This window comes from Vespa mandarinia, chromosome 7 (genome assembly GCF_050613455.1).
Source record: "Vespa mandarinia isolate Hongniang chromosome 7, ASM5061345v1, whole genome shotgun sequence".
NCBI lineage: Eukaryota > Metazoa > Arthropoda > Insecta > Hymenoptera > Vespidae > Vespa > Vespa mandarinia.
The window spans coordinates 6,135,001-6,150,000 of NC_140816.1; the positions used below are offsets into that span (position 1 = coordinate 6,135,001).

The 15,000-nt window shown below is 41.4% G+C and overlaps 1 protein-coding gene across 18 annotated transcripts in view; it reads right to left on the reverse strand.

The window, feature by feature from the left end:
* The window catches only part of FoxP (forkhead box transcription factor P), a 288,984-nt gene that overhangs the window by 107,508 nt on the left and 166,476 nt on the right, over window positions 1–15,000 (reverse strand). Inside the window, exon 1 of one of the 18 annotated variants that reach the window (XM_085658139.1) lies at window positions 813–1,586. The exons of the other annotated variants lie outside the window; for them this stretch is intronic. Within the exon in view, the coding sequence (XP_085514265.1) occupies window positions 813–821 (9 nt within the window). The 5' untranslated portion in view covers window positions 822–1,586. Of the gene's footprint in view, window positions 1–812; window positions 1,587–15,000 lie in introns of those variants that run through there. 18 annotated transcript variants of the gene reach the window in all.

Sequence of the window (15,000 nt, forward strand, 5' to 3'; positions counted from 1 at the left end):
TCACTATGTATCGAGCAATCTCTTAAACTTTTTATGTCAATGAGAGAAAGGAAAAAGAGAAAGAAAGTGAGAGTGAGAGAGTGAGAGAGTTAGAGAGAGAGAGAGAGAGAGAGAGAGAGAGAGAGAGAGAGAGAGAGAGAAAGAGGAAGAAAGAAGGAAAGAAAAAAAGAACGGAAAAGAATTGAACGATAAGTTCTTGAACATAAGTATAAACGGCAACGGTTTGATAAATAACACGTAATCTCTGTAGGATCCTTAAGTGATAAAAAAAGTACATATCGTTGGCCCCCTTTTGGAAGGCAAGTGACTAAGTTAACGGTGTGTGTGGTATGTGAACTCGTTCGAGCTGGAATAAAAGATATTCTTAGTAATTTCATTTTTTTTTTTTTTTTTTTTTTTTTTCTCTCAATTGCAATGGAAAAATTATTATTTTCCATTGAAAATAATAATTATTATTTTTCATTGAAAATAATAATTTTTACGTTCTCATTCGTTAAATTTTTTCGTTCGTTAATAAATTCGAGAAGTCTTAGATAGTTTCCCTCTTTCCCTCTCTCTCCCTCTCTCTCCCTCTCTCTCTCTCTCTCTCTCTTTCGACTTGAAGATCGAGAAAAAAATAGAGACAGTTTGAACAAGAAAAAGACAGTGTAAAAGAAAGAAAGAAAGAAAAAAAGAAAGAAAGAAAGAAAGAAAGAGAAAGGGAAAAGGAAGAAAAAGAAAAAGAAAAAGAAAAAGAAAAAGAAAGAAAAAAAACGAAGTAGAAGAGGAAAAGAAAAAGAAGACACGCAGAAAACACTCGTAAGGACACTCACGATAAACATCCGGCGAGAGGGTCTCTCTCTCGTGCGACGAAACACCACACCGGAAGTCTCTTCTTCCTTGGCACAGTAGGGAGTTTCCCCCTTCTCCCTTTCTTTCGCACCTTCCACGCTTTCGGTGGTACTTTCGATTCTCTCTCCTTGGAATTGACACACGTTGCTCTTCGCACATACGCACAAACTTTTCTTTCTTTTTTCTCTCTTTCTCTTTCTCTCTCTCTCTCTCTCTCTCTCTCTCTCTCTCTCTCTCACACACACTCTCTCTCTTTCTATTTATCTATCTCTACCTCTATGTATCTCTTTCTTTTCACATTACATATCGAATTTTTCAAGGACCTTTGAAATTGAAATCCATCGATGACACCACAGAAAAGAGTTCTTCTTCTTCTTCACACTTGTAGCGTTTTCGTATATATGATGAAGTAGTTAAAAGACAAAAAAAAAAAAAAAAAAAAAAAAGGCGAGAGAAAGAAAAAATTATGAATAAAAAAAACAGAGAAGAAAAAAAACAAGGAGAGAAAAAAAAAGGATGATGTACAAGAAGCACGTGGCGATAAAAAGACGACGTTGAGGCGCACTCTCTCTCTCTCTTTCTCTCTCTATCTCCCTATCTCTCTCGTTCTCTCTCTCTCTCTCTTCCTCTTTCTTTCTTTCTTTCTTTCTTTCTCCCTTTCTCTTGAGAACGTAGTAACGTGGGAATCACGAAAACGAAGAAGAAGAAGACGACGAACGTCGTGGAACCGTAAGTTAACGCGCCGCGCGAGTAGCGAGGACTAAACACTAAATGCGGCACAAGCATAGCGAGCACGGAGAGAGCCCGAACCGGCGGGGCTGTTGCTTATTGTGTAAATATAAACAAATATAGTTGAAACCAACCAACAGGCCTGCTTTCAAGCGTTCTCTCTCTCTCTCTCTCTCTCTCTCTCTCTCTCTCTCTCTCTCTCTCTTTCCCCGTTCCCTCTACCTCCCTGCCGCTCCCGCCCTCCTCGTCTCTTCCCCTCTCCCGCTCGATCTTCTTCCGCCACCTCTCACACTCACACGCTGCTGTTCTTTACCCCCTCTCCTATACTCTCGAGCTCCCGACCCCGACTCCACTTTTCCCTCTACCAAGCACACCGAGCTCTCTCTCTTTCTCTCTCTCTCTCTCTCTCTCGCTCTCGCGCGCGCACTCCCGCTCTTCCCTACCACGATAGCAGCCACCTCCCACCTCCCACCTCCCACCACCTCCATCGGCAACACCAACACCACCATTATTGCCATCACCACCACTACCATCATCATCACCACCACCACCACCACCACCACCATCACCACCACCATCATCATCACCTCCAACGCCACCAAGGGCTAACCACTACATCATAAGCGGCACATCTCGTGGCCTGCCTCGTGTCCTCTCTCTTCTCTTCTCTTTCTTTTCTTCGTCTTCGTCTTCGTTTTCATCTTCCTCTACGTCTTCGTCTTCGAACACTAGCCTTGTCTTCTTCTTCTTCTTCTTCGTATTTCTCTCTCTCTCTCTCTCTCTCTCTCTCTCTCTTTCTTTCTCTCTCTTACTTTCTGCCTTCCCATATGTTCTTTCAAACATACTCGCGACTTCACGAAAGAAGACAGAGAGAAAGAACATGGACGCCAGCCGTCGCACGATAGACGCGTACCGATGTCCTCCCTTCGGACTACTACCATCATCTATACCAAATCCACCCTTCTCTCTGTCCTTTCGATACGCCTATTTTTTTTTTTCCTCATACATTTTCCGTTTCTTTGAGACGCGACAACGACGACGACGACGACGATGACTACGACGACGATCGGTGAGAAACTGTCGGTTGGAAATTTCGATTGGTATTAGACCATTGTATTTTTGACAAATAACATTCATCTTATCGGAAACTTGATATTATCGTCTTTTGGTATATCAATAAAAAAGATTTTCGGTGACTAAAATTTTAATGATTTTACGTACGAAAAGATAAAAAGGATATCTTGTTTGTTCTGCTGTTTCCTTCCACTCGAATCGACGAGAAATTCCAACGAAAGATTTTGTATATTAGGCCTTTTTTTTTCTTTTTTTTTTTACTATATATATACTCAAAATACATCCACGCTCTTTGGTTGGTCCATTGTAGAAGAAAGAGGACAGAAAGAGAGAGAGAAAGAAAGAGAGAGAAAGAGAGAGAGAGAGAGAGATGCAAGGACAACGATGGTTCGTCGAGGGAAAGGCTGCTCCCATCGGCCCGGTCCTATGACAACAAGAGCGAACGCAAAAATAGGCTCGCAGCCGGCTCGCTCGGCTTATGTACCAGGCCGTATACCAAATATGTATTTATTAAGTAAACATAAGGGGGCCCGGCACGTTTAAGGACCCCGGCCCGGCTATTTCACCGTTTTGTATTTCACCGTGAATAATGCTTCCCTCGACTTCGTCAGGCTCGATGATGTTGCGACGATCCGTAATAATCCCGACTACGAGAACTCGGTTTGAGATTATTCCAAACGTTTTCGGTCTTAGCACGTTAACTACTCTGTTCTACTTTGAAACACGTACGGTACTATATGCTCGTGTCTACGAGGAAAAGTTTCAAAATACGTGCATATATATATATATATATATATATATATATATATATGTATGTATGTGTGTGTGTGTGGATGTATATAATGAATAAAAATGAAAATAAAAAAAAAGGAAGGAAGAAAGAAAGTAAAAAATAAATAAATAAAATAAAATAATGACGTCGAGTTAACGATGGATCTACGAAAGTAACATTTCGAAGCGTACGTTGAAAAAGAATAATCGTTCTGTTATGTGGGTGGCTGAGGGGAGGGATAGAGTTTTAAGACGAGATAACGAGAATCCTTCGTCAGAGGGAAAACGGCAAGGGATAAGAGAAAGATAGAAAAACATACGTGTTCTATCCTTCCGATGTGTTCTCATCCCATATTCGCCGGAGAGAAAGAGAGAGAGAGAGAGAGAGAGAGAGAGAGAGAGAGAGAGAGAGAGAGAGAGAGAGAGAGAGAGAGAGAGAGAAAGAATACTTCGTAACTCGTTACGGCCAAGCACGTGGATGAGGAAAAATGGAGGAAGTAAAAGAGTGAACCTTCTTGTTCTCCTCTTTCTCCGTGTTCTCTCTTTCTCTCCATCTAAATAATAAACGGTAGGATTTACCCTAGTCGGGTACGCGCGACGGTACATAAAAATACTTGAATCTGAGAAATTAGCGAGGTAACGGCCTGTCGTCCAGCTCGAAAGGGGTAAAGGAAGTGGATGGAATAGAGAAAGAGAGAGAGAGAGAAAGAGAGAGAGAGAGAGAGAGAGAGAGAGAGAGAGAGAATGAAAAAGGGTAGTGCAGTCTACAGTAGAGAAGGGTTCTACTCTCTCTCTCTCTCTCTCTGTCTCTCTCTTTCTACCGACGACGCTTCGTGGCGAGTGGCCGCCAGGAAAAAAGGGCCACCTAAAAGGGTTGAATTAATGTCGCGATAAATATATGATTTAAGGTGGAAACGTTTGCAACTCCGGCTAATTTTTTATCTCAGACCGCGACGCTCGTCGCGAAGAGGAGAAGGAGGTGGAGAACGTGGAGGAACGTTTTTTTTTCTTCTTTCTGTTTTTTTTTCTCCCTCCTCCCCTCCCCTCCCTCCCGCCTTTACCCCCTTTTTTTCTTCTTTCCTTTCTCTTTTTTTCTTCTTTTTTCCTTTTTTTTCCTTTTTAGGACGGAGAAAGAGAGACCCGCTCAACGATATCTCCTCCAACGAGAACGAGAGAGAGAGAGAGAGAGAGAAAGAGAGAAAAAGAGAGAAAAAGAGAGAGAGAGAGAAAGAGAGAGAAGGAGGAGAGGGGAAGAGAGCGTGCTTGGGTCGTGGAGAGGAGTTTGGGTCGTTCTAGAAGCAGAGAAGAGAAACGACGCGGACGAGAGGTGACGCAATGTCGGAGGCAGGTTCACCGAGGGAGGTGAGACGTGAGGGAGATGACCAACGATTATTTCTTTTTTCAGGTAATTTACTAGCGCCGAGAATTCGAGCGGACGCGTGCTTTTAAATAGTTCGCGCCGCCACTCCAAGGACTCCTCCTTTTTCACCGCGCGCTCCGCGTCGTTTTGCACCTTTTTTTTCCTTTCCTCCTCACCCCAACCCCCATTCTCTTTCTCTCTCTCTCTCTCTCGCTTTCTTTCTCTTTCTCTTTTCATGACCCTCATTACATATGATTCATAGAACGAAATAGAGTTTACGTTCTAACGAAAATTATATAACATAGTTAGAGCATTTAATATTAGTCTTTAAATTATCGATCGATCGATCGATCGATCAATCAATTTCATTTCTATATGATCGATACGTTCGACTCAAATCGAAAATATCGATTATTCCGTTCAATCCTCAGATTATATCGGTAGAATCAAATATCACGATTATGCGAGATACTGAAACTACACGTGCTCGGTTACACTACAAACGTTTGTCTCTTTCCAATTATCTGAATCCACGATGCTGACATCGAGGATTCAACCTGGTGACTCTTCGAGGAACATCCTTAGACTCTTTTTCGTATCAGCAGGGTGAAAGACAGATAGAGAGATATATAGACAGAGAAAGAGAGAGAGAGAGAGAGAGAGCGAGAGCGAGAGAGAGCGAGAGCGAGAGAGAGAGAGAGAGAGAGAACAAGGAGTGAGTTCATACGTGACGACGACGACAACGATGATGTCGACGTACTGACATCCCTTATTTCTCTCTCGCGACACGGCGGGACAATATAAGAGAGGGAAGAAAGAGAATGTGGAAAGAGAGAGAGCAAGAGAAAGAGAGATAGGGAGGAAGGTTGGATGGGAGGAAGGGAGGGTCACCCTCCGCAGGAAACGAAAGGCGCCACGACCGCTTAGGTTTCCGCAGAGTCGACGCTTTTTGGATTAACCGCCTGGACATTAGAATACGGAATTGATATATTATGGGCCATGGACCGTCCACCCTCTCCTCGCTAGTCCCCCCACTTTTCCCTATCAACCTTCCTTTCAACCTATCCCTTGCTCCTTATACAGCAAGTACACTTCCACCAGCAACGTTCGTTCTGGAAACGAACGAAACCGCTTCCTCGAGGCGACCTCACCCTTCCTTCCATCTTCCTTCTTTCCTTCCTTTCTTCCTTCCTCGAAAACCACCAGTCCATTTCTCTCTCTCTCTCTCTCTCTCTCTCTCTCTCTCTCTCTTTCTCTTTCTTTCTCTCTTTCACTCTTTCTCTCTCGAACGTTCAAAAACCGCCCGGTTAGCGTGGATCCGTAAAAGAAGGAGTAGGGCGGTCGTCCGGTTACGCGCGTTCTTTAGGCATGACCGCTCGCCGTTCGCATCGTTCATCGTATTATCCGCCCTCGTAAAACACTCCTTTATAGATTCAACGTTAGGTTCCTAACGGCTAGCAACCCTGCCGCCAGCCAACGTCTTTCACCCCTTTTCCTTACCACCACCACCACCCAATGCCTGCCCCCCTTCCTATCCCTTATCCTTTCTTTTTATTTTCGTTACGCTCGTGCCTCGGAGTCGGCGGTCGTCAGTTAATAGCGTGAAAACAGTTTTCTCGAAAAGTTGCATCCAAAAATTTCCTATCCCTTCCTTCCGTTCCTTTCTCTTTTAAATTTTACTTCTTCTTCTTTCATTTCATTTCATTTCATTTCATTCATTCATTCATTCATTCATTCATTCATTCATTCATTTGTACGTTAAAAAACAGATCAGATGTTATTAAATAAAAATTTTTTGATAAATAATATCGGTACTACTTTGGAACGATTGAATCCATTGGATCGTTCGTTCTTTTTTTTTTTCTTTTTTAAAAACAAGATCCTTTTCTTTCTCTTTCTTTCTTCACGATTAACAAATAGAAATGTTTAATATTTAATCGAACAATAATTGAGAAGGTCTATCTCTTTTTTTACACGATATTGATAAAGGAATGACATCAACGACGTCACAAAACGAAAAGTCGACGTCCTATCGATATCGTGGGTTGGAAAAAAAAAATATTCTAAAGACTCGTTAATGATAAAAGGGAAATGGTTGTGATCTTTCAACAACCCCTACTCCTATACCAGTTCCCTTCTTCCTCCCCCGAACCTCCTCCCCGTCGATTCGAAGAACACGACTGTTCGGTAAAAAGAGGGATGTTCGGTCACGCTTATCGCGTTCGCGATCCTCTCTTCTCGCGTAGGTATATTTTTTTTTTCTCTCTCCTTTCCTCGGGCTGATTTATCGCATCGACGATTAAGGAGCTGCTGGTGGGGAGATGTGGCCTGGAAAGAAAGAAGAGGAAGAAAAAGAAGAAGAAGAAGAAGAAGAAAAAAGAAGCCGTTCGACTCGGGTGAACGTTGATCGCGTAACCTCCCTCCCCCTCTCCCTTCCCCCCACTCTCATACTCTCCTCACTCCTCATCCCCACAATCTGCCTTCCTACTCCTCTTTCTCTCTCCTTCATCTTTCTCGCCCCCCACCGCCCACGTCTCCTCTCTCACCGCTCATCCTTTCTCCGTGTGTCCTTTTGCTCTCGAGGGTGGTTCGATCGGCTAATGGCCCTCTGGTAGGTATTAACATTGACGGAAAAGTCGGCACCGTTTATGCGAGCGTCGCGTTAATTTGGCTTTAAGAAGCAACCCTCCGGGTCTCTTGCCACCAGTAGTAGACTCACACTTCTTCGCAATGGCATCCAGCACCCCTCCTGCCCCTTTTCTCGAGCGTTCACACCGACGGTACTCTTGTTAGCATACTTATCATTGGCGCTCGTGGAATTAAGAGCGCACCGGCGGCAAGTTCTATCTAGGTGTCTTTTTCTTCTGTGAAACGACGACAGGGCCGCTGTTTTCAAGATGGTGGTGCGAAAGTGTAAAGAAGAAGGAGGAGAAGAAGGAGGAGAAGAAGAAGCAGCAAAGTCTTAGAGTAGAGGGTAAAGAAAAAGACGTTATACAGGCTACGGGGAGGAATGGGGTGGGGTTGGCGGGGTGGGAGATGAGACTCGTCTCGTTGGAAGGTGCCTGTGTTGGGTGGCCTGTTGATAATATCGCCACTGCCAGAGGGTAGGAAGGGTATTGCCTGGCGGACTATTGTCGGAATAATGTTGATTGGATTCAAGACCGAAGGCATTAATCTGCCTTCTTTTATTATGGGTTAGGAGGGACTGTATCAGACTACTATCCGAACCTTTCTATTCCTTCTATTTCTTTCTTTTTCTTTTTTTTCCTTTTTCCTTTCCTTTCTTTTCTTTTCTTTCTCTCTTCTTTTCTCTCTTTCTATCTTACGACGTAACTCTCGTTTTAAAGCGAGTACTATCGAAACTCCTCTCTGCCACTTGTCTTCGCTCCGCTTGAAAATCTCGAACGAGAGTAAGTAAGTAAGTAAGTAAGTAAGTAAGTAAGTAAGTAAGTAAGTAAGTAAGTAAGTAAGTAAATAGATACTTTGAGCAAACAGCCAGAGCTGAGAGATTCTAACGAGAAGAAACGATCGAGACCGATAAAGTATCGCAAGGCCAATCGAAAAATCGTATCCCTTGCTAGTTCGACTTGGGAGAAAAGTGAGAGAACGGTCGTTCATCACTCTTCGTCAGAGTCCCGCCACAAATCCAAAATGGACGTAAGATCTAAACGCGTTTCAACGAAAAAGGGGATGGAAAGATCTGGTGGATAAGTTCGAAGGTGTATCGCGAAAAAAGTCATGGACAATGGCTACATTTTTTTCTTCTCTCTCTCTCTCTCTCTCTCTCTCTCTCTCTCTTTTTATCTATCTGTTTGTCGGTCTCTTTCTTTTTTTCTATCTTTCTTTCTCTTGCTGAACGTAGACAGAAGAACTATCTCGTTGGTAGGGGGAGTAAGAGGGGTTCTCCAGATGGATGATCGTAAGTGGTGGACAAGTCCGATAAGGGTGAGAGAGTAGGAGGACAGGTCGCTGGGGGGTGTCGCATTGAGACACGAAAGAAGAAGGGCGAGGTGAGTAGGGTTTGGCGCAACCCGAAGAATGGACCTCTTTGTTTAGCCGTTTATGGTGGAAGAGATTTAGCCGGATTGTCGGCGAGCGATAGGCCAGTACTGAACTGAAAGAAGAGGGTAAAGAGGGGTGAAACGAATAAGCAGAGGAATTCGTGAAATTCTTTCTCTCTCTCTCTCTCTCTCTCTTTCTCTTTTTCTCTTTCTCTACCAAACGATACGTACGACTTCCTTGACTTCTACTTTTTTCTCTACTTTTTTCCTTTTCTCTAACCTTCACTTTCTCTCTCTCTCTCTCTCTCTCTCTCTCTTTTTCCTATCTCTTCATCTCTCTTTCTCATACTCTTTCTCAATCCTCTCGAACGTTATACCGGATCTACCGAAGAAGATTCGCTACGCTTACGAGCGCTGACCCCTTACAATGGCCGAGCATTAGCTGACAACAGAGGTGTGGACACCGGACGCCCTCCTAAACGCCCGCACTCTGCTACTACCCTTCGATCGTCTTCGTAAGACCGAAACGTTTCGCATTTATTGCCGTCGGATCGCCGGGATCTAAATAAAATCTCGGACGTTCCTTCGGATAAGGTTCTTCCCATCGGTATATGTATGTACATGTGTATGTGCATGTATATATATATATATATATATATATATATATATATATATACATAAGTATATATACATAAGTGAACGAGTAAATCTTTTTCTTTGTCGTTAATGGGCTCGTATTATATATCATTGAAAAATTATATTTAATTTTTTTTTTATTCTTTCTTTCGATATACAAATAAATCGGTTAAATAACGATTAATATAAATGACAAAGATATATTAATATGAAGGACAAAGCCGATCCTCGTCGTTTGCTTACGAAATAACGATTAACTAAAGGTGGATTGGCATCGGCTCAAAGAAAACTCGCCATTAACGTTTCTACCAGAAATCCTTCGGACAATTCGGAAACTAAGCGGTTGATACGCTCCTACGTAGTACGGTTATGCGATAATGAGCTAATGTGTGTGCGTACCTATGTGTAATAGGATTACCGCGAAATCTCTTGTAATTGGCCGGAGAAAAGGTGAGCTCGGTTTTGCTAATGTCTTCCACCTAAAAGGTAACTTCGTACGTTTCACAATTAAGCCTTAAGAGGTTTATTGGGTTTCGCAGTCATACGGAGATATTACGAACGTTTTCTCCTTTGAATTTATGAGTTGGTAATCAATGATCCATCAAAAAAAAAAAAATCATAATAATAAATTTATAATAATAATGCATTCAAATAATAGTAATAATAATAATAATAACAATAATAATAATAATAATAATAATAATAATAATAATAATAATAATGAAAAAAATAAAAAAAGATGTAGGATCTCTATCTATCTCTCTTTTCCTTTCCCCATGGACGTCTTTATAAATTCAATGTGAATTTAGTTCGAGGCCATGGATCACGGCTCTAGCACGCGGCCTTTTCACGTTCGGATTAGGGACGAAGTTGCAATTCACTTCGATATATTTACTGTGAGAACGGTCAGCCTTTGCGGTCTGTACCCATCGAAGTATAGATGGACACCGACCATCGACCAACGTTTTTTTTTTTTTCTTTTTTTCTTTTTCTTCTTCTTCTTTTTTTTTCCTTTACCTTTTAGAGTAAATAAGGAGCAGAAAACCCTACCGAAATATATGTACGTATACATATATGTATGTATGTATGCACGTACGTACGATGTATCTATGCACGTATCACATTTACACACATTTATTTTCTGCTCGTAACACACGCACGTTCGCACATTTGCGATCCAGGCCTTGCGATCTTCTTCCTTCTTCGGGATCCCTGCGGTTCCTCGCGTGATTTATGGACTTCCGAGTTTCTTCGACTCTCAACTTTATCCCAAAACCCTCGGCCACGATCTTCCATGCTCGAAGAAACGACGAGTTTCTCGCGTGACATCGTTTTACGTTGATACACGAGAGAGATAGAGAAATAAATAAATACAGAGAGAATGAGAGAGAGAGAGAGAGAGATAGAGAGAGAGAGAGAGGCTTTCTTATATCTATCAAAAAATTTCATTCGAGAATTATATCGATTTTATATTAATTCTTCGCTATATTTATATTGTTAATTAAATATACAAGCTACTTGTTACATACATTTTATATATATATATATATATATATATATATATATATATATATAAATGTGGAATATCAATTCGAATGAAATTCGATTATTTAATTAAATTTACGAATCATTTTGGTAATAATTATTTAAACCTATAGATCCTTCGTATCAGTATATAAAAGATATAGGAGTCTATATTCTCTCTGTAAAAGTTTTTCGAAAGTACCAAAGAGGAATATTCCTCAAGGGTGCTCGGCCGTGTAGTGTCAATGAATAAAAATTTGCGGCGAGGGTGGAGGTCCTTTGGCGTTTGATGCCGAGTTTAAAGCTTTATCCTCCTCCTCGCCGTCATTTTCTCTTACCCTAACCACCACCACCACCACCACCACCACCACCACCACCATCACCATCACTACTCCCACCAATATCACTACCACCAACACCAACACCACTACGAATGACATTACTTTATACTGCAATAGCGCAGGACCTTCTTAACGCGAGCAGTCACAAGGATCACAATCAACGTGGTCGCTGTAAGTCGCACTTATTCTCGCCTGACTGGCCGCAACCCCCATCGTAACGGAGCCACCCCTTACAACTTTCTATCCTACTCTTTCTTCCTCTCTCTTTTTTTTCTTTCTTTTTCACACACACACACACACACACACACACACACACATACACATATACACAGCCATACGCTCACTACTTTCCGTTGTGTCACGGAATAAGATGGTTTCGTCACAGGATCATTATGCCACGCCTTAAGTCGAGCTAATATGTCCTCGTTGATTCCACGCAGCAGTTCCTTCTTATTTTTCTTCTTCTCTTTTTCTCACGAATCGTTAGTCGACACGTTACCTTCTCTCTCTCTTTCTCTCTTTCTCTCTCTTTTCTCTAGTTCCCTTCCAACCTTCTTCCTTCATCACACTCCTCCTCCCTTTACTCTTTCGTCCCATTCTACCACTAACGGTGTTACCCTAACCTACCACCCATTCCTTCATCCCTCCTACATCGAGAGTCTTATATACCCTAACGTTTAAATGTTATACGTCGCGAACGAGCCAGAAGCCGCGCACACACCCCGACATAGACAATTTAATGCCGTTTTATATAAATTATACATCGGCTCGTTCGTGAAGTCTCGCGAGAAACGAGACGAGCCGAGCCGAGCCAAGCCGAGCCGATTACTCTGCCGGCCTGAATCCAACCATACTTTTCTACCATTCATTTAATTCGTTCTCGTATACCGCAAAGATATTCATCTTATAGAGATATTTTGTCTGGGTAACGTTTATTATCATTACCTTTTTTCTTTTTTTCTTTTCCCCCCCCCCTTTTTTTGTACCTTTTTTTCTGTTTTTCTCTCTCTTCTTTTTTCTCCTTCCTTCTTTCTCTTCTCCTTTTGACGACAATATCGCAATTATACAACGTTAACAATATTTTCTTTTATTCTTTTCTTTTTCCTGGTTTCTTTTCTTTTTTTCTTTTAACAATTTCTTTTTTTCTGCTTTTTTTTCTCTTTTTTTTTTTTTTTTTTTCTTTTATAAAAATTAGAATCGCCTTGTTTGCGTAATAAATGTGATCACAACATCGAAAGGGAATCGAATGAGAAAGTTACGAGTTTTTATGGTCACGAGAATATTTTAAGAATTAAAATCGATAAGGAAGGAATTTAAGAACAAAAGAAAGAGATCTAGATTTCAAATTCCGATATATCGGAGGTACAGTTCGAGATCCGTTTTTTCTTTTTTTCTTTTTTTTTTTTTCATCTCGAAGGAGAACTCGATATAATCGAGTCTCAGCACTCTACGAGTGCGACCCTTAAATCGTCGCGACGAAAAGGGATTATTGCGTTAGGCAACGGCTACGAGATGTCGCCTAAAGGAGAGAATTATTTTTGATTTTCCGCTTTAATCCCTTCAAAGGACCCTTCGATCTTAATCCCTTTTTCCGGCGTAACGACCAACCGCTTTATGCGTCTTTATGAATACATCGTGAAAGAAGAATTAAACTTTTTCTAAAATTAAGCTTTTTCTCTTTCCTGCCTCTTTCTCTCTCTCTCTCTCTCTCTTTTTCTCTTTCTTTATCTCTGTCTCTATCTATCTATTTGTCTATCTTTATCTTTCTTACATATAATTTCACGAGATGAACAGCAAAAGCGTTGCGTCACCTTCGAATTACCTTACCACTAGATATATACGTACATATATATATATGTATATGTATATATCTAAAAAGATATAACCCAGGCAACCATGGGAAGAAGATCCCTGAAACGTCGTATGAATAATAGTCTTGAGTAAAATGAGAAGATAGTGAAGGCGAACGTAGAGGTTAAAGTTCGACGAAGGTGACTACCATCACCCCTCTTAGTATCATTCCTCTCTTTCTCTCTCGTACATACTCAGTACGCATCCAATCGTTTCCTTATTACGATACCGATACGTTATTCTTATAATGTGGCCTTTTCATGGGGGTGCGATGTTTGGAGGGTGGTTGTGTTTTCGGGACACCCTTTTCGTCCTTGAAAAAAGCTACGTACGATGCCATGTAAGAAGGGTGCAAAAGAGAAAAAGAGAGAGAAAGATAGAGAGAGAGAGAGAGAGAGAGAGAGAGAGAGAGAGAGAAAGAGAGAGAAAAGAGACATCCAAGAGCGAGACTATCGATTTCGGGATCAGGCAGCAATTTTTCAAGCCTATGGCGAATAATTACCGAATCCTTCCCCCATCGAGCACGCTTCCCTTTATCACCACCACCACTATCACTACCAACACCTATTATTACTACCACTACCATCTTTTCACTACCACTTTCATAAATGTCGACACGCGGCTTCCATCGCGTTACGGTACGTCAATGAAAAATGTGCTTCGAATAGTTCGCAAGCGTGATTAACGGTTCCAATGCTTACTTCTTCTTCTTCCTCTTCCTCTTCTTCTTCTTCTTCTTCTTCTTCTTTTTTTTTTTGCTTCTTCTTTTTCTTCTTTTTCTTATTACTCCTCTATTTCTCCCATCCTTCTTTTATTCGTTATTCCTTCGGAAACTCGAGGGTGCGCTATGGGTTATGTAAGATCGTTCGGAATTTCGTATGATATCGTAATTTTCACATTAAAATATCTTTCATAGCTTTAAAAATTCAACTAAAACATTTATACTCTGACATATCATTAATATTGTTCGTATATTAATTATTATCATATTATACGAGCGGTGGACTTATTATTGTAGATAAAAAAAAAAATAATAATAAATGATTAAATAAATAATTTCTACTCCCTCTCTCTCTCTCTCTCTCTCGTTCTCTCTCTCTCTCGCTCTTTCTCTCTCTCTCTCTCTCTCTCTCTCTCTCTCTCTCTCTCTCTCTCTCTCTCTCTGTCGCTTGTTCATGAACGAACGAAAATTCAAATCTTTCGACTTGGATCTAATCTATTAAGGAGGATACACAAAGAAAAAGGGATAAAGAAAAAGATAAAGAAAAAGAGAAAAAAGAAGAAGAAGAAGAAGAAGAAAAGAAGTGTAGAAAAAGAAAAGAAAAAAAAAAAGAAAAGAATTGAAGCGCGAAAGAAGAAAAATCCAAACGGACGAGTCGGAGGACGAATACTCGAGAGGAATTTCTAAGAAGGAGAGGGAGGAGTTAGAACGGTGGTAGGGGGCGATACACGTCGGCGTAGTAAGTTTCCTGGAAGAAAGTCGTAGTCGGGAACGGCGAGGGATCACCCTACGACGGCGGGTGGGTGGATAGGACTGAAGGAGAAGGAAGGGGCTTCTCGGGCTGACTCCGGGATACCTTCATCTGCGGATTACTTATGCACGAGCTGCTGCGACTCATTTCATTGCAACGGAGCCAAGACTTCGCGAGCCGAGCCGAGTGGAGCCAAGCCGACGGAAAAATGTTTCTATTTAGCTCGCTTAAGCTCTTTATTAAAGGTTCGCTTCTTCCAAGTAGACTAGAGAAAGGGAAAGAGAAAAAAAAAGAGAGAGAGAGAGAGAGAGAAAAAAAAAGAGAGAATATTCTATAGTAAAACGAGATGGAGTGACTCGCAAGAGCTGCGTTTGAGTAAAAAGAAGATTGTGGTCTTTTCATGATCTCTC